General features: G+C 58.8%; 1 protein-coding gene across 7 annotated transcripts in view; it reads left to right on the top strand.

Annotated features, from left to right (window-relative positions):
- The window catches only part of PCSK6 (proprotein convertase subtilisin/kexin type 6), a 115261-nt gene that overhangs the window by 43084 nt on the left and 52936 nt on the right, over positions 1-19241 (top strand). For 4 of the 7 annotated variants that reach the window (XM_036232049.1, XM_036232050.1, XM_016154842.2 and 1 more), the window contains exons 2-3: positions 13172-13276; positions 18844-18954. In XM_036232049.1, the coding sequence (XP_036087942.1) occupies positions 13265-13276; positions 18844-18954 (123 nt within the window). In that variant the 5' untranslated portion in view covers positions 13172-13264. Of the gene's footprint in view, positions 1-10868; positions 10888-11697; positions 11804-12886; positions 12906-13171; positions 13277-18843; positions 18955-19241 lie in introns of those variants that run through there. The other 3 variants (XM_036232053.1, XM_036232051.1, XM_036232052.1) reach the window with 3 other exon arrangements.

The raw sequence follows: 19241 nt of genomic DNA, 5'->3' as shown, positions 1-19241 counted from the left end.
ATGTTGAACTCTCCATCTATGATGTGTGTGCTGAAGGGTTCAGGGGGAAATGTCCCGATCCTGCAGTTAACTTCAAAATGCTCCAAAAATAAGATTGATTGATGGGTGGGTGGGCAGAGAGCGAGGCGGTAAGTCGTTCATGGGAGAATCGAGGTGGTAGGGGCGTGGGTGTTCACTTTACGCGTCTTTCAACTTTGCTGTGTGTTTGAAAATTTTTATAATAAAACGTTGGGAGGAAAAGATTCTTAGGGTTGCTTTGGGGCAGGTGAGGTTGGGGGCAGTCCCCTGCTGGGCTTGGAGAAATAATCATAAATTTGTATCCAGACAAGGACTAGAAACCAAGGGGTTTAATGGGACAAATGACGCCAACAAAGATCGCCATGGAGTCTGGGCCTGGGGGCCCGCGCCTCTCGTAAGGTGCGTGCTGGGGTCACCCTGGCCTCTGGAGAGACTAACGCGGCTCTGCGGGCCCCTCGCTTGCCATTCTTCCTGGTCTGAGAGGTCCTGGGTGCTGGGGAGAAACCGCCCAGTAAAGGCAGATGCGTGGAGGCCCGCGGCCTGCCGGCCCCCGCGGGGGAAAGGTGCGCCTGTGGCCACCCCCGGGCGGGCGCGGCGAGGCTCGTGCACCTGCCCACTCACTCTCTTCCCGGTCTGGCTCTGCAGTGTGTTTTTCTAGTTCCAGGATTTGAATTATTGACTTTTTATAGAATTTCGGCATCTCTCGAGTTGTCAAGTTGTAGGACCAGCAGCCACCATGTTGTCAGGGGCTGCTCCAGGTCAGAGGCAGTGAAGACACGGCCATCAGACTGCTGGCCGGGGAGCCTCTGCCTAAGTGCCTCAGCTAGTCTCCTACGGAAAGATGGACGTTCCCAGCAGCCCGCAGTGCGTGTGAACGCTAATGCCACCGTCATGCCAATTACGCGACCAAAAGGGAGGGAAGGAGCATGTCCTCACAGCGGCAGGCGTTGGGGTCAGACCCGGACAGCTCCGTTTGCGAAGGAAGAACTCAAAGCCGGTAGAAGGGGTCACAGGGAAGACTTCAGACACGTGGTTCTTTTCACTTTTTGTCTTTTTTGGGGGGAAAGATTAGCTGATGTGAAAAGCTTAGGATGGGAAAGGCAGAAGTTACACCAGACCAAGAAAGAGCTAGTGAGCCACGATCTATGGAGCCCGGATGACCCGGCTGCAGAGCGTGACCCCTGGGAGCCAGGCGCCTGGCCCATGGCCACTTCTCCCAGCAGCAGGTGGGACGCCCCCTGCTCCATCCGGCCCCGGCCCCCGCCACCGATGTCCCCTCCTCCGCCAGGCCCCAGCCACCACCAGGATTACTTAGTTAAGGATGCTCTCAAGGATAAAAGAAAACAAAACTTTGCATTAAATAAAAGTGCATGTCGGTTCCGCCTGGGGCCCGCGGAGATGCGGATGAAAGAGTCTGCTGTCGGCACGTGGCCAGGCGCGGCCCGGGGTGGCGGCCGCAGTGCGCCTTCGCTGTTCATGACAGGTGACACAGGTCCACTCCCATTCTTTCTCAGTCTGGGCATCACACGGGACAGTGACTCTCTTCATTAAACGAGCCAGAGTGGCGGTGGGCGGGACTCTGGGCGCCGCAAGGTCAGAGGTGGGTTGGTTTTTCTTCTACCGCTTCCCCCATAACAGCCACCTTTTCCCCCACAATGCATCACGCGCGCCTTTTGATCTGGTAGCTGTGGCAAAAACACAGGCTTTAGAGCCGGAGGAGCTGGTTCTAACCCCAACACTTCCGTCTGTTTGACCACAGGCAATAGTTGGGGAGCCACTTGCTGTCTCTGAGTGTCAAGCGGGTTGCGTCCTGCTGGGGACTCACGCACCGCGTGCCACCCATTAGAGCATCGTTGGACTAGCCTGGGCCGCGGTCCCATGTAAAACCGGAGGCCGCGTCTCGAAGCAGCTCTTTCGTTTCTCGCGGCAGGTCTGGAGCTGGGCCCCAGGGCTGGCGCTGTGCCTGGCGCTGTCCCTGTCACTCCTCTGCCGTGCTCGGTCGGCAGCGAGGCCTCTGGCCTCACGGCCATCGCCTGCAGCAGTGTGGTGGTCAGCACCGCGGCAGTCAGCACCGCCGGTGGGGAGCCAGGGCTGCGGGAAAAGGTAGATGCGTGAAGGTGTTCTGTTTTCATTCAGGAAGGGTCACTGTCCCTGGGGTATGTGCTGACGTCCCGTGGCACGAAACCACATCCCTGGCCACGCTAGCTGCAAGGGCGTCTGAGAAGTGAGGATCTTAACATCTGTAACCTCCATAGAAGAGGCGGGTCGTGGAGAAGGGGTTGGAAATAGAGGCCGGATCAGCCAGCTGCTCACCCCGCGATTGTTGGTCACTTTGGGAGGAGGGAGGGGGCAGGAGGGGGCGGGAGGGGGAGGCAGGGGAGAGAGGCCACCTGCGGATGCTGCTGGGATTCAGCAGCAGTTCGGCGAGGGCGGGCTCTGAGCTGGCCGCCGCGGGAACGCGCGGGGGACCGAGGCAGGCCGGCCCGGTCCGAGCCTGGTCTCAGGACTTGCTTTCCAGTGAGGGGGACGCCTGACCCAGTGACCATGCGCTGGTGCCATGCGGGGCGGGGATAGAGTTCTGGGCAGTGGGGCCCGTGTCCACTCTGCGTAGGAACACTACGCGGACCGCGACGGTCAAGGCGACCAGGAGGGTGACGATGGCGGCGTCAGTGGCGAGGACGGCGGACTCGTACTAGTCCGGAAACTTCTCCAGGTGCCTGACCTTACGGACTCCCGACAGCCACCCCACGAAGTAGGCACCTCTCCCTGCCCGGGGCTGGGCGGCTGTCGCGTACCGGCCGTGTTTGGGAAGGCCCACTCGGCCGTTTGTGCTCGGCCTCCCTAAGGCTTGATTTCATAAGCTCGAGGCGTTGACAGGTTCAGGTTTGATTTGCTTCTGTAGGCGGCTAAGGCATTAGAGCCGCCTCCCTGTTTAATTAATGTGATGCCACCTTGCCCCTCCCTCTCCAGCCCCCCCGCCCCGAGTCACCACTGTCCAAACAGTGGGTGCAGCATAGATGTGGATGGATACACACGGACGGTTCATTGCTCAGTTTTGTTTTCGAGCTCCATAAAGATGATATACTCGGCGTGGTGTTTGGGGACTTGCTTTTTTTTCCACTTAACACTGCGTGTCTAAGGCTCAGCCACATTGTAGCTACAGCCCGGGCTTAGCTTTGCTTCCTTTGTTTCCTCTGCTGGGTATCGTTTGTTGGCCAACACATCACAATGTATCTGTCCATTCTCCTGACAATGACTGTTTGTGACTTTATTAATAACATTGTTGCTAAGAGCAGCCTGGTATGTGATCCTCCCTGCACATCTGCTCGAGGGTGGGCGGGATGATTGGGGTTTGTATAACTGGATACTAATCCTTTGAAACAAGTGTGGGAAGTAGCATTTTCCAGTTCGCAAATTCTTTTATGGGCATCTTCTGATTAAATCAAAAAGTTAACTTTAACATAATTATATGTATCGACCTTTCCTTTTCAAAATACGTTTTATTAAGATTTAATTCACTTAGCATGTGATTCATCTGTTTTAAGGTGCACAGTTCCGTGTCGTGTAGCATATTCGTGGACTTGTGCAACCATCGCTGTAATCAGCTTTAGAGCATTTCATCGCCCAGAAAGAAACCCCACACTCATCGGCAGCCCCCCAACCCCCGTTCCAGCTCCCACCCCCAGCCCCAGGCAGCAGCTAGATTTGTCTGCTCCGGACCTTCCCTATGATGGAATCAAACAATGTAGTCTTTTTTTGTGACTGACTTCTTTCACTTAGAGTGTTTTCGAAGTTCATCCATTTTGTAACACGTATCAGTGCTTCATTCTTTATGTTTCCAAATAATTTTCCACTGCATGGATAAACCAGCCTATGGGCATTCTGTCTGTCTCTCTGTCAGTCCAGTGTTTTGCTGTCATGAAGAACGCTGCTTGGAACATTCGCGTCCAGGTTTTGAGTGTCAAGGGGTGAGATAGCTGGGTTGGGGACTCTGTGTTTGATCTGATGATGGTTGTCCACAGTGCGTCCCCATTTTACGATCCGTCCAGCAGCGTGTGGGGGATCCAATGCCCCCACCTCCTCATCACTCGTTATATCCCGTCTTTCTTCGTGGACCCATTTTAGTGCCCACGGTGGGTGTCTGAGGCGCTGGCCAGTCCAGACTCTGGGGTCTCCAGACGCCAAGAGCAGGGTGGCAATGGGGACAGGGTGGCCTGTCGACCAAGTTGAGTTCTAGTGGGTTTTTTCCTTTTTATCTTTTCTTGTATCTCAAAACCTTTTTTCTTGGCTGAGAAAAACCACGTCTACAACCCCACGGCTTGGGCTTGTGAACAGCCAGGCAGTGCGAGAGTCCTTGAGGAAAGGACTTGGGCTTGGGCTGGTAGGGGTGGCCAAGTTAAACAGAAAGCAATTATTTTTTTCCCAAGCAAGGCAGATATGGAGGGTTGTGTAGAAGCAGACGGACCTAACAAAAGTGACACACCTCGGCCTGGGTGCAGAGAGGAGGAGTCAAAGACGCACCGTGATGTGTGGTTGGACTCACCACTGGGGGTCTGAGTGACGATGGGACCAGATTTGTGTCTGTCGTCCTCACAGGGAGAAACGCAGCAGGACAAAGTGTCTGGAAAGGATGGATCCACCCAGAATTCTAAAGTCTTTGGCGAGACATACTCTGGGATGCTGGGGGGTCTGGAGAGCCCGAGGGGATAGCGCCGTTCGCTTCAGGGCAGGTTTGGACCCTGGAGGTGCCAAGTGGGCCACAGATGGGCCAGCACAGCGGGAGCCTTGCGCGGGGCTGCCCCGAGGGTCCCTCCGGAAGCCAGGTCACACTGCTGCCTGGGCACTGTGTGCAGCACCCCGGGTGCATTTTATTTAGACTGGAATGTTTTTAGAAAATTGGAATCATTATCAGCTTTTAAACATTGGGAGATTTCAGCTAGGAATTTTAATTCCTAGCCTTTCTTGAAAAGCGGGAAGAACTGGCCCTTCCAGCTGCAGGCGAAAAGGAAAGTGGCCTCAGCGCAGGGCGTCTGCTGGGTGTGTGGCGACATTGCCTTTGCCCCACCCCATCCCCCCTCCCGCAGCTGCATCCCGTAGGAACAGTGCTGGGCGAGGCTGGGGGCAGGGCGGCGTCATTACCCGGGAGGGGACGGAGCCAGCCGGTCACACCAGGTCCTCACTGACCACCCGGCTCCCGAAGCTGCCAAGCCCTTTGCAAGCAGGCGTGTGACCACTGCGTTGCAGGTCACTACACGATTGCTGGGCCCGGCCCTACCTCTCAAGGGGACGTGGCCTTGAGTGTCTGTCAGTGAGCCGTGTCGGAAATAGGAAGTGACTCTAGGAAGTCACTCTAGGAGGTGACCGTAAGTCAGAAGAGTGTGACAGAACCCAGTGAGTGGCTCCCGCCCGGAGTGAATTTGTCTTCACGGACTTGTGAACACGACAGATGTCACGAGACGTGATTTCGTTCTGCAGAATGAGAAGTCTAGAACTTCAAAAAATGTTCCGGCCTGGACTCGATCGTGTACTGCAGCCTCACTTCGTGGGGGCTGATAACTAGCAGCCCAGCGACGGGCAGGACAGGGGACGCCTCCCGTCCGTGCCGCGCACTCGCTGCCCGCGTTTTCCCGGGGGTCCGCAGCAGACCACAGCTCCGGCCGCCGCCCGGCCCGGCTGAGGCCTGGCCGGCCATCGGTGTGGGCGTCGCCAGCAGTAAACGTGCGTGGAAGTGACCGCAGAGCCGGTGACCGTGGTTGGCGTCCACCTGGTCCCTGCTTCGCGAGACGCCTTCGCCCGTGCGTCCCCGGGAACCAGGACTGGGGGGCAGAGGGCAGAGACGGGGGGCGGGGGGAGCTGTCCCTCCCGCTTCCCCTGCAGTCACGCCTCGCCCACCCAGTCGTGACTCTGAGTTTTGCTTTGAATATGAAAGTTCTGTCCAAACTCTCTCTTGGCAGCCGGTCTGCACACCCTAATGTCAGCATGGTGTGTGTGTGTGTGGGGGGGGGAAGAGCAGGGAGAAATGGGTCCAGCGCCTCCGGGTGAGCGGAAGCCGAGGCCAGCGAGGGCCAGGGGCCCCGGTTCCTTGGGGCACCAGCTTGCACGGAAGGTCCCGCCCGCCCGCCGAGGGCCGGGGGGACCCTCGCGCAGCGCCCCGCTCCGCCTTCCCTGGCCAGCGTGCGCGTGGCACTGGCAGGGGGGCCCCGCACGTCGCCCCCGGGCGGATCGTGACAGCTGCCTCGCGGGTGGCTTCTCCGCTTTTCATTACGCGCTCGGGTCGAGTCACGGGAGCCAAATGACAGCACATGTTTCTCCTCAGGACCGTGTTTAATGGGCACTCTAGAGTTTGGGCACAGATGCAGTCAGAGCAATGTTTTCCATCTCCTCAGCAAACGTGACCCGCCCGCCCCGGTCAGCAAGGCCCCGAGAGGTCGGCCACAGAGGTCGGGCGCAGGGCAGCCTGGTCGGCGGGCCTTCAGGTGTTCCCGCACGCTGGGGCGCCCTTCCTGTCAGCAGGGACAGTCTCCACAGAGCCGTGGCAGAGCTGTGGACACCAGGGAGCAACATGGTGCCACCTCCTGGCTGCCGGGGTTTCTAGGGGGGGGCCGGGGGGCCCGCGCAGTCACAGGGGGCGCTCGGGGCCTCTCCGCGGGGTCGGGACTGGAGCCAGGGCAACGAGGCCCTGGCCTGGGGCACCAGGGGTGTGCGGGGCACCAGAAACTCGGTGCACCTTCCGGTGTCGGGCTCGTCGTTTGTGCAGGTCCCTCCGCTGGGGTTCGTCTGCCCTTTGCTCACGATGAGATTCGGGTCCCCCGGAAGTGACACGTGTTCTCACGGCGCCGACTACGGAGCCCGCACTTCAGCGACCCTGTTGCTGGTGACGCCTACTGATCACTTGACAAGGGGGCTTCGTCTGCCTCGGTTCGCCCCGCAAAAGTTCTTTTTCCCCCTTTGTAATTAGTGAATATTTTGGGGAGCGGTACTTCGAAACTATGTGAAAATAGCCCATTCCTATGAAACTTGAAATGTATTATTAGTTAGATCTGGACTCATAGTTTCCTGTTTTACTCCTGGATCGTAACCTATGGGAGCGACTGTTCATTTTGCCGTTCCGCGAGTGCCCGGTTTGGCCGGTCAGCCTGGCTGCTGTGTCCCGGTGACCCATGACATGTCCCCGGACCCCCCTCTGCCCATACCTGGTTCCCAGGGGCCCCTTGCACTTCCCACCCTGACCGCGGACTCAGCCACTTCTCCAAGGAGCCCTGGGTCCTCTTGGTAGAAAATGGGGTTTAGAAGCCAAGACCTGGCTCTGGAAGGGCTTGTCGCTGTTCGGGTGACGCTGCTCATGGTCTGTCCCGTGGGAGCGATGGGCTGTATGTCTGTGTACACACACACACACACACACACACACACACGAACGCACATGTATTTATGTGTCTGTCTGTGTCCATCGAAAAGAAAAGTCACATGGAAATCCAGTTCTGGCCCACACCGCGGAGCCCTCTACAGTCTCCCCTTCCACGATCTTCTCCAGCCGGGAGGAATCAGCCACCTGCTGTCCTGCCCGGTTACCACACCCGATTTGCACCCCCGAGGGTCACCGGCCTGCCACGTGTCCTGTGCCCCTGCGTGAGGACTCCCTCCGCGGCCCGCCTGGGCTCCCGCACCTGGGGTGGGCTGCCCTCTGCCCTCGCCCAGGACCCCGCTGCCCTCTGCCCCCGCCCAGGACCCCCGCCCAGCACGGACACCTTTTGCAGAGCTGGGCCCCCCAGGCCTCCCCTTATTCTTCTCCCCCAGCACCCAGAAGCCACGCGCTGCCGCAGGCGGCACCGTTAGGACCAGGCTGTTTCAGGAGGAGGAGGAGGCAGCTTTGTGCTTTTCAACCAAAACAAAAACAACAAAAATGAACGTGAAGGGGAGTTGGGTTTATAAAAGTCTGGTAAAATGACTAATCCCAGATAGCCATAAAAAAGGAAAAAACAAACAAACCCGAAACCTTTAAACCAGTAAATGGTTTAAAACAAAGGTCTTCACAGTGAAGATTATGGAGTTTTTCAGACAGCTCTTTGTGGATGTTAAAGCTATACAGGCCAGGTGTATAAATGAAAGGTCCTCATCGGAAGCCAGGTCGCCGGGTTTGGCGGCTTCAGGGAAGAGAAAATGAAGTTTACTGAGTAAAAATAAAAAAATTTTTTCAGGAATTTGTAGGACGCCGAGCAGCTTAATTGCATACTTTGGGTGAATACGTGTCGAAGAGAACAAATTTAGGAGACTAGGAAATGGTGCAATAATCTTTACTTGGGTCAGAATTATAATTATCGCAGTAACAGAATGTTGCTATGTGTGTCTGTGACTGAAGTGGGAAGCAGTTTTTTTTAATGCTTTAAAAAATAACAACAAAATGTCCATTCTCTCTCTTCTGGACTTTCTTAATTATAAATACCAGATAACCCAATGCTGGCTAAATATAGGTTCAGTGGCCATCTATATTTATAACTTTCTTTGGGCGGAAGTCACTAGAGAAAGAATTAATTTGGTGTGTAGGTTTTTATAGGCTCTAATTATTTATGTTTTTCTTAAGCAGACCAACTGGGATCAATAAGATCATATAACTGAAGTCTGATGCCTGTGACTTTTAAACTTAAATGCTCCCCCAAAACCTGGGTCCTCGGCAGACACTGCTCACCATGGCGGCAAGCTGGCCGGCCGGGCTTGGGAGTGTGAAGTGAATATTTTTCTGCAAAGTCAGAAGCCTCATCCACAGCCCATTCATTTCTGAGACCTTGAAGTGTGACATTTTGTGGCTGCTTATCAGCTGCTCCGCTGGGCAGACTGAGCTGCTGGCCTGGGGAGGGAGGTGGTGTTTCTGTGGCCTGAGCAAAGTCCGCCTCACACCCCCAGCTTGCCGGCTCCAGGGCTTAGGGAGCTGCACCTGCGTCTGATGCCCGGCCAGGTGGCGAGCTGAGAGGGCGTTGGACCTTTGGAACAATCGGACGTCATTCGGGGCAGATGTGGCCTCTTTGCTGCACATCAGATACGATAAGGCAGATGGGGCTCCCCCGCCCCTTCCTTGGGATCCCAAAAATGCCAGGTGGTCTCTCGTCTTCCTCTGGTTGGACGGGCTGTACAGTACCCACTGATGGACCCCTCCGACCTCACGTCCGACTTGGCTATACCCACCTTTACAGGAGGAAGCACGGTGGGAGAGCTTCCTGTCAATGGCCCCAGCCCAGGCCCATGTGGCCTCCGCCCCTTCCTTGTTTGGGTTTGCAGAGGTTTACACCCATCCCACCTGTGGTCCCCAGGAGCACCCTGTCCAAGACCACTTTGCGTGAAGGGCGTGGGGCCGGGCAGCCCTGGGAGTGGAGCTCAGAGGGGCCGGCTGGGGCCTCGCCTGGGCCCCGTCGCAGGTAGGTAGCCCGCCAGACTCCGCAGCCTGCCTGGGAGCGGGCCGGGGAGAGCCCAAAGGCAAGACAGCAACCCCGGGCCAGGAGGCCAGGGGTCTGCTGGGCCCTGCCCCTGGACTCCGGGCTGTGCTGGGCGGCCACACACACGCACGCGGCGAGGGAAGAGCCGAGTGAGTAGCGCCGCGTGAAGTCTGCTCCTTTCACCGCCGTGTGAGCTCAGCAGTTCACGGGACATCGAGGGTTCACTGGTGACAGACAGTTCCTGCTTTCGAGGTGCACGCAGTGGAGAGAGGGAAGGCGGCTGGGCGGTGACAGACAGCCACGTGTGTGCAGACCAGAGCCGAGAGGTCGCGGAGGGCTTCCTGGTGGCGGCAGCAGCGAGGCGATGGTTGGAAGTGGAGTGGGAGGGAGTCATTTTGCTGGGAGGCGGCCGCGTGAGCATGAAACAGCAGGTGTCGCTAGAAGATGGGGTGCTGGCGGGGCCAGGCCCTGGTCCACTTGTGGAACTCCCTCCGTCCCCCACCAACAGTGCCAAGGGACAGCTGGGGCACAGGGCTGGGGCGCAGGGCTGGGGCTGCCCGCGGTGGGGCGGGGACGTGGAGACGCAGGGGCGCAGCCAGCTGTGAGGGCCCCCCCCTCCCCGAGGGCCTTCCAGAGGGCCTGGTGGGACAGGACACATATGTAGGATGGCCGTGCCACTTACCAAAACGAGGGGGCACGCACATCGGACACAGTGATGCCCCGTGAAAGAGGAGGCAGGGACGGGACGGCCCTCAGAGGGTTTGCCCGGCCGTCGCTGGTTCTGGTCGCTGGGATGGGAGGGTCGCGGTTGGGGCGGGGGGTGCCCTCGGTGGTGAGGGCTGCGGGGAGCGGCACGCGCATCCCTGCCTTTATTCATGATCTCGTGTGAACATGTACAGCTGCCAACGTGAGCACATGTCTGAGTGTGCACATGCGTGTATGTACACACACTCACACATCTGTATGCATACGTATGCACGCAGAAACACGTGCGTATCAGCACATGTGCATACATGCACACAGATACCTGAATACACACACAGTCACACGTCCACCCGCACAAGCACTCACATCCGCACACGCACTGCGTGCATATGAACACGCTCTGACACAGGTGTGAACACACGCATGTACCCGTCCACGCGCATGCGCAGACTTGGGGAGCGAGGTGGGCGTGGCGTGCCCGAGCCAGTCACCGTCGTGCGTCGGGCCCCAGGGGGCGTGGCGTGCACACCGGGCGGGCCTCTTGCTGCTGGGGACGGGAGCCCGGTGGGCGGGGCGAGGAGGTCTCCATGTGAAGCCCGGCCGTCTCCGTGGCTCTTCCCTGGCCCCAGGCTGACAGGCCACGGGACTATCCGGTGTCCCTCATGTTTAACCGAGCCAGTGGCCACATCCCCACGAGTGACCGCACCCAAGGGTCACCTTGCCCTGTTGTGTCACACAGGTACAGAGACCTGGAGCGGTGGCCCCTCGAGTTGGGGAGGGGGACGCCCGGGGTTGGCACTGCTGTGGCCGGTCGGGTGGGAAGCGGAGAAGGGCTTAGACCGGTCGGGGAAGAGGAGAGAGCAGGAGGTGGCTACGTCAGAGAGGCCGCCGCTCCGAGCCGAGGTGACTTCTGCGGGGCTGTGTTCCACACGCAGTCGGGCACGCGCGCCTCCCGCTCCGCCACCTTTATCCGTCTGTGCTGACCCGTGGGTGACGCCGGGGGCGGCACAGTGTGACCCATGGGTGACGCTGCGGGTGACACCGCGGGTGACGCCGGGGGCGGCAGTCAGTGTGACCCATGGGTGACGCCGCGGGTGACGCCGAGGGTGGCAGTCAGTGTGAGCCAGGTGGGCGAGAGTGGCCTCCTGGGCCATCTGACCAGCCGGGTCTCTGGAGAAAGGACGGTGGCCGGCAGCTGTGCCTGTGCCCCTCCGTGCCCCTCCGTGCCCCTCCGTGTCCCCGAGCCGGAACTGAGACGCCCCAGACGTGCTGCCGGCCGAGGCCCGCCGCGGGGCCGCCTGCTCAGCGGCACGTCGCGCCCGCGTGAGGGGCGCGTCCCCGCGGGCCGCGGCCGGCGTCGCCGAAGACGTGATGTGTGAGGAGGGGTAGGAGCGGTGCGTGCCGAACGGGGCCGCAAGAGCGAGGGCGGGGCGAGGGGAAAAGCCGTGAGGTGGAGAAGGAGCTGAGGTCGCAGCTGCGGGAAGCGGCCCCCGGGCGCGCGCCGGCCGCCAGGCGCCTGCGCCGCGTCTCTGCGCATGCGCGGCCGGTCCCGGGGCAGCGCGTTGCGTCGTCGTCATTCTCGTGAGGAAACAGCCACAGAGGGACCGAGCCCAGGTCCCCCCACAGGGAGAGCTCGAGCTGGGGTGCAGCCCCAGGTCTGGCCAGGAGCCGAAGCCTCGCGGCAGGGGAGGCGCGGGAGGCCTCGGGCAGGGCCCGGGCGGGGCAGGGCGGGTCCGGAGCCAGCGGGGCGCGTGGATGGTCCCCGGTCGGTCCTCGCGGCTGTCCTAGTATTTTCATGTCCTGTGGTTTGTAGCGACAGAAATACCAGAGCGAGCTGAGGTGCAGAAGGAAGTTCTCTAGTTCATGGACTGGGGGGTATCTCCTGCACCCCCGGGCGGGCGGGGTGCACACGCACCTGCCCTGCCTCCTGCTGGGGGGAGTGGGCACCCCCACCCCCCATCAGCCATCGTGGGGTCGGGTGGTAGCAGAGAAACAGCCGTGTGCGGGCTCGTGAGTGGGGCACGGGCATCCCGCTCACCTGCAGCGGGCGAGCAGGCCATCCCCTCGCCACTCCTGTCACTCGCAGGGACGGAGGGGGGAGGGGGCGGCGTTCTCGCCCGAGGGAGGGGCAGGGCACGACGCCTCCCAAAGCCGGTGCTGGTGTTCCCCGCGTGGAACTGCTCTGCAGGGACCTACCATCCGAAATCCACCGCTTCATCAGAAGCCAGAGAAAGAGCTGGGGGCCCCACACCAGGAGGGTGGCCTGGGGGTCTACCTCACGTTTGGTCCCTCTCCACGTAAAAGCTCTTCTCTCAAGGCCGACGGGACCAACGAGCAGTTCGCAGCCACCAGCGAAAGGGCACGCGGCAGGTCTGCCCGCAACGTCCTGACGGTCAGGCGTCACCTGTCGCGAGTCCCCGTGCTGGAGGCCACAGCCGTGCTCGGCCCCGCCCCCCCAGCCCTCAGGCTGCAGTCTGCGCGACCAGCCGCCCCTGGCAGAGAGGCGGGCGCCTTGGGCGTTCACGTGTTCCCGCCCGACCTCGGCACAAGCCCCAAGCAGACGCAGTCGCTGTTTTCTTTGGCTTCCTCACGCTCGGGAGCGAATGTTCGTTCCTAGATATTTCAGTTTCCCCGTGGGGCAGAGAGGACGGGAGTTTGTTTATAAATGGATATTTTGGTGCAGACCTGGCTTGACACTAACCTAGCTCCTTCAGGGACGCGTGACCCTAAACGAACATTTAACGCCCGTCTGAAAAGGTTCGCTGGCTGTGCGGGCACCGAGCTTCGTGGGTGCGCCGGGCGCTGTTTCCCCCAGGAGGGGTGTGCAAGCCCCCCCTCCCCCCGTTGTGTTTACGAATACGGAGTAGGTGTTGGGGCCGTAAGCAGGGCCATCACTGAGGGTGTGCTGCCCAGGAGCAGAGTGCCCTGCTCGCGGAATGTCCCAGATTTTCATGGGACGGAGGGTTTTTGAAGCTGTTCCTAGAACTGCTTTAACCAATGACATTCTGCTGCTTGCTTTGCAGATTGGGAACCTGGACGATTACTATCATTTTTATCACAGCAAGACCTTTAAAAGATCGACATGGAGCAGCAGAGGCCCTCACACCTTCCTCAGGATGGACCCCCAGGTACGCAAACTGCTGTGCGTTTTCGCTTGGGTCTGTGGTCCTACAAATGGCTAGGTCTGGATTTTCATGTGGCCCTACCCGGCCATCAGTTTTCCTGCACATTCCGGACAGTCGGTCCCCATCAGACCTGAGAACCTATGTTCTCGACTTTTGGTGGAAGTGACCCTCAAGTGCAGACCCATCGATATTTTAAATGTTTAAGCATCAACAAAATATTCAGTAATAACAGGAGGCGACTATATGACTCTTACCACGCAGGCAAAAAGATGAGGCAATTCAAGTGAGCGTTGCAATAAATTAAATGCGTTTGAAAAGAGGCGGACATTTTAAGTTTAAATACAATTTGGATTTTGGGGGTGGTTAATTGAACTTCCTTTCTGTACAGGTTTGAGATTGATATTTGACAAACATCAGTCAACAGATATTTGGTAAAATTAAAATTTTACGATGGCCAAGTGAGCCTCTCATGGCTTCATTCACTCGCGGGTGACTGACAGGTTCTGTCCATAGCAGGGCCACTGGGATGGGGGTGGGGCTGCCTGAACATGACACAGAAAATGGGAAAATACATGAGCAGAGTGACAGAAGGTGAAGTTCACGTGAGAAGCGGCAGCAGCCCCAACAGAGAAAGGTGGCTGCTGCCCAGTCGCAGTTTGGGGACACGGGAGTGGCCTTCTGTTCCAGCCGATGCTGGTGGTGGTGTGGGCTGTCACGCTGGCACGATGCTGTCCCCAGCCACCCCACTGACAGGGTGGCTCCTTTAGCACTGACCAGGCTGGGGACCCTGCCCTTGGCACACCTGTCTGCGGGGCCTCCCTTTGTGGGTTCTGAGTTCGGCGCTCCCCGTGGGACGTTCGCGTCATTGGGCTGCGACGAGGCAGACACGTCTTGCTCGTTTCTGGATTCGTTTCATGGGTGGGGGGGGGGGCGAGGATAGGTAGGTAAAGGGGGTGGATCTAGGACCTGTACCGATTTCATCATTCTTTCACAGCAGGAAGGGGCGTCAGTGTTTATTAGGGGGCCGCCGTGTGCCCGGGCAGCGTAACGCATGGCATCTCACCTGGTCATGGGGGCTGGGGCCACATCCTCACGTGTCCGCCGCCTGGAGCTGGAAGGAGGGGGCAGTTTCAGGGGCCGGAGCGTTTCTTCCTCTGGGAAGCGGAGCCAGGTTGCCGTTGCTCATCCTGACAGGACGGAGAACGGGGAGCAGACACCGGGCCTGTCTCCCTGCTGCCGAGTGGGAAGGGCGCACAGGCTGGGGGACACGGCAGTCGGCACCTGTCACAGGAGGGGGCCGCTGCCGTGCCCCGCCCACCCCCGCTCACGAGCCGCTCACCAGCCGGCTTGAGAAGACGCCAGGCATGCTCTTCATCCGAAGTCTGTGATCCGCAGAGGGCTGCAGCGAGGGGCGAGCTCCCCCAACACAGGCACGCGGCGAGGAGGGACTGTGGCTTTCGCAGTCCCCTTTCTCTGGGGCTTCTGAGTATTAAACTCTTTCTCAATGGCTGGAACCAAGGCAGAGTCGCAAGAGTCTTAGCCCGTGCTTCATAAACTCCCTCGTTTTTATGTGACTGCGTTTTAAAATGCATAAGGGCGTCAACTCGACGGCCTTTCCCTTCCATCCAAAAATGTACCTGAGCTTAGAGGCTCAGGGGATGCTGAGATGCCCGCCCAGCGGGGCCTGGTGTCAGGCAAGTAGGACAAGGGAGCCCAGGGGGGATGGCGCCAGGGGCACGGGTCCAGGGGTCCGGGGGTCTGGGGGTTCCGGGAGCGCCACAGACCCGCCTGCTGCTGCGTGGGGCCCCCGGCCCCCCCATGTCGCTGCGTCCTCAGTCCCCCAGTGTGGGCTGCAAGCTGTGTCCGCGAGGAGAGGGAGCACGGACTTCCTAGGCAGAGGCCCTGGCGGCCAGGTTTTCTCCCATGGAAACCTCTTTCATACACGCTGCTTAATGAGCTCCTGGCAGGGCCCCTATCAGAGCTTCCTGCCAATAAAGAGGAGCAGCAAAGGTGAACAGCCCGCCCCGCCCGCCTGCAACTGCCCCGGTTGTTCAGCTCTGATTAAACGGTCCGCCCCGGGGAGAGTGTTCCAGGGCTGCACCGGAGCCACAACCCAACCAACTGCCTCAGTTGAGATCAGTCTGGATTTTGCAGACCAGACCAATTAGCTGTCAGTCTGACTAACGTTTACTCTGCGTAGCCATTCCGACTAGATAGCAGGCAGGACTCGCTCTTTTACAGAAGTGCCGTCTTTTCTTGCATCAGGACGCTTTCCTGCATTCACGAAGCCTTTCTGAGACACCGCAGCCTTCGGAGAGCTATGTAATTGGTGTGATTATACAAGGAAAAGATGATTTAATATTATTGGGAGACTTCGAATGCCAAGCCGCCCATGTGTTTGGATGACCAAGCTGGAAATGAATGTTACAGGCCTGACGATAACGTTCATTCAGATGCAGATGGTATTTTATTTTAATTAGCTCCAGTCCCCATGGTATAAAAATGCTTTGATAAGTGATGGAATTTACCATCCACCCCTACTTCCCATAAAAACTGATAGTGTCCATTTGTTAAACCAAAGCCAAATGAAACACCAGTGAGGAGGGAGGATTTAAGACTTCAGTTACACACACCGTCGGATCCTGTCTCAGAATTCATGCAGCGGTTTTCCTTACATTCTTAATTACCTTTACTTGATGCTGCTTTTTTTTTTTTTTTTTTTTACCATCTTTGAAAAGGACCATTTTACTCCAAGTGCTTTGTTGATCAGCCCGGCCGTTGCCAGCGCGCCTTATCAGGCACTGGGTTCTTCCAAGGGCTGTCATTTAAGCGAATGGAAAGCATTTGTTTTTAACTTGTTCCTTTGCCAGAAGTCTGGAGAAGGGCGGACGTTACAGGGGCGCCGGCCAATCGCTGCGAGACCTCACGCGTGTTTTTTAAATTCCTCGTTCCGATCGTGCTCCAAGCTGGCCGGCTCTGCGTCGCTGCCCTTGCATCTCAGGACCGGGACTCGGGTTCAGCCCTCTCCTCGGCCTGATCGGTGGCGGACACGATGGGGCAGAGATGCCGCCGCGCGGTGGGGGCCTTCAGCGCGGGGCTCCACTTCAGTGCCTTAAATCTCAGCAGTCTGCGGAGTGAGCCACTGGCAGGGCCGGAGCCGGCATTCGGTTCGCGGGATGAGACATCGCCCCAGGGTCGGACCCGCCGACCCGCCCTCGCTCGGGTCGCGTTCCAGCAGTGTCGTGGCGCCCGAGCCGTGCCCGGCGACGACCGCAGAAGGGGCTTTATCCGGAGTTCTGTGCGGTACAGCTGCTCAAAGTACAAACAAGAAGTCCTGACATGAGTGACCAGGTTGATCCAGGGTCGAGGGCCCCGTGATGGGCTGGGGGCAGGGCAGGGCCCAGGGGGCTTTCCCGCGTGGGGACGGGGACTCTCCGTGGACCCCACACTCCGAGCACAGCCCGGCAGGGTCTCGTGGAATAACGGCTACTATGAATTGGTAAAAAGTTTGAATTTTGGAATATACTCTAAAAGCCAGTGTTTTATCATCTCACTGGCACAGTGGACACTTAGAGGCCTTGTCAACACCTCGAGGTCACACACCCCAGACGCAGGTCAGCAGCTCTGACGCCGCCTCCGCCCCGGAGACACCTGCTGCCTCCGCCTGTGGCACGAGCAGCAGCCCCTGACCCCAAGCTCGTCCTGCCCATGCACCCCGCCTGCCTGTCCCGCACCCCACCCGCAGCCGCGCCCCAGGCCAAGCCTGTCTGAGCGGCGCTCACTGCTCTGGTCCCACGTGACACTCGCGTGTTCATGTGGCCGGGGCGGAGCGCATCCCGGCAGGGGCTCCGTGGCCAGCACTCACCAAGCCGACCACTGCCGCAGGACATGCGTGTCCAAGGGCCTGGAGGCCACGGAAACCACTCGAAGCCTCAGCCCTGGTTAAGGCCGTGTTGCAAACCGGTCTTGGTCTCCTCGGCTGCCGTGGCGAATGGCCACAAACTGGGCGGCTTAAAACAACAGACATTTATCATCTGCCCGTCCCGGAGTCGTAAGTCTGAGAGCGAACACTGGGCAGCACGCCGGGCCCCCGGGGCTCGGGGAGCGCCCCCTTTGCTTCTTCCAGCTTCTGGGGGTTCTCGGCATCCTGGGCTTGTGGCCGCATTGCTCCGGGCTCGGGCCACGTCTTCGCGAGGTGAGCAGCCCCTATGTCTCGAGTCCCCCTCTGTGTTTCTCATATGAGGACACTGTCATCGGGTTTCAGCTGCACACAGACAATCCAGGACGACCTCACCTCGAGACCCTGGGACATCTGCAAAGCCGCCATTTCCAAGCCAGGCCATGTGCACGAGTTTGGGCAGCAGCCTCCTGGGAGGCGCTCGGAGCCTTGGGGGCGGGGGCAGCACCTTGCCAGGGGCTGTCCTCGGGGTCGCGTGGGGAGGCTGCGGGGTCCCCCGCCCTCAGGGCCCCTTTGTTTCCTGCAGGAGCCCTTAAGGCCTGTGACTTGGACTGGCCTGTGGGTTGCCCTGGGCCCTCACCCTGGAAGCTCCCATTCCTCAATCTGCCCGCCTTGCTCTCTGGGCTGCTTGGTGGGAGCCCAGCCAAGCCCCCACGGGTGCCGCTCTGACTCAGTGGGGCTGCGGGGCTGGAACCAGGACAGCGCCTCGCTCAGAGCCTGCGTTTCCTTTCCCCGTGACCTTGTAGAAGTGAAAGAACTCGTCCGCCTTGAAATTCTCTTTCGCTCACTCGTCAGCCCCGGTATGACGCTCCACACAGCCCAGTCCTTAAGCCGGCGCTGCCCGCGACGACCCACGAGAGGCCCCTGCACAGATGCGTGGGCTGAGGCCGGGCGCCCACAGGGCTCCAGGCCACGCCGAGCGGGTTCGGGTCCAGCCGCCTGGCTCCTGGGCTCCTCGTGTCCGTTACTCTGCCGCTCAGACGTTCTTCCTCGGAGGCAGACCCGGCCTGGGGAGGGATGTGTTCGAAACCCCAGAAATAATTTTTAAATTCTAAATTAGCAATAATGTCACCAACAAGGAATCGCTGCTATTAACGTTTCGCTGTATCCCTTTCTAGATTTTTCTTTGCGTTTTGGTACCATGTTTTCAGTGGCTGCTAAAGATTCGAATATATGGATTATCAAGATTCACTTATTCGTGTCCTCACTATACACATCTTGCTTCCAACGTTGGATAACCACTTGACCAGTTTCTCTCCTCTCTTCACTCTCTCCGTACATACATGTTCTTTTAATTTGGGACAAGGCTCACTAGACAATTTATCGGCAACATGACAGAATCTTTCTTTTTTATTAGAACGATTTCAAAATATACCAGAGTTGTAGCGTCTCTCCTACACACACACACACACACACCCACACCCACCCACCCACCCACCCACCTACCTCATTGTTCAGCTGTGGTCATTTGGAAGTGATGGTGTTGCCTTGGAGTTTAACATCCAGGGCATCTGGAGCGACACAGGTCCCCGTGAAGCGGAGCCTGCGGCCCGGCTGGGAGGCTGCAGGAAGCCGGGTCCTCACAGACGGGCCGCCTCCCCTGTCCCCGCAGGTGAAGTGGCTGCAGCAACAGCAGGTCAGACGGCGGGTGAAGAGGCAGGCGCGGAGCGATCCCCAGGCCCTGTATTTCAACGACCCCATCTGGTCTAACATGTGGTACATGGTGAGTGGGACGTGGCCTCTCTGTGCCTGGTGTCTGCAGTGGCATGTCTCTGGAAGGGGTGCTCTCCCCAGCAAAGCTAAATTCTCACCCCGAAACCCCAGACACGCTCGTCTTGAGTGCAAAACCAGCGCTTTCACCCCGGGTGGGGGCACAAGCTTGCTTGTGAGTTTTAAAAACTGTACAAAAGTTTTTAGGGGGATCTCTCTGAGCAGGGGAGCAGTTTGATACAGGCTGTGGGATGAAGGGAACAGTGAGATGAGCCCCTGGACAGAGGCCTGAGGAGGTGA

This window comes from Rousettus aegyptiacus, unplaced genomic scaffold (assembly GCF_014176215.1).
Source record: "Rousettus aegyptiacus isolate mRouAeg1 unplaced genomic scaffold, mRouAeg1.p scaffold_m13_p_14, whole genome shotgun sequence".
NCBI classification, from domain to species: domain Eukaryota; kingdom Metazoa; phylum Chordata; class Mammalia; order Chiroptera; family Pteropodidae; genus Rousettus; species Rousettus aegyptiacus.
Note: the sequence above shows the minus strand (reverse complement) of the source record. Positions and strands in the feature narration are given on the sequence as shown.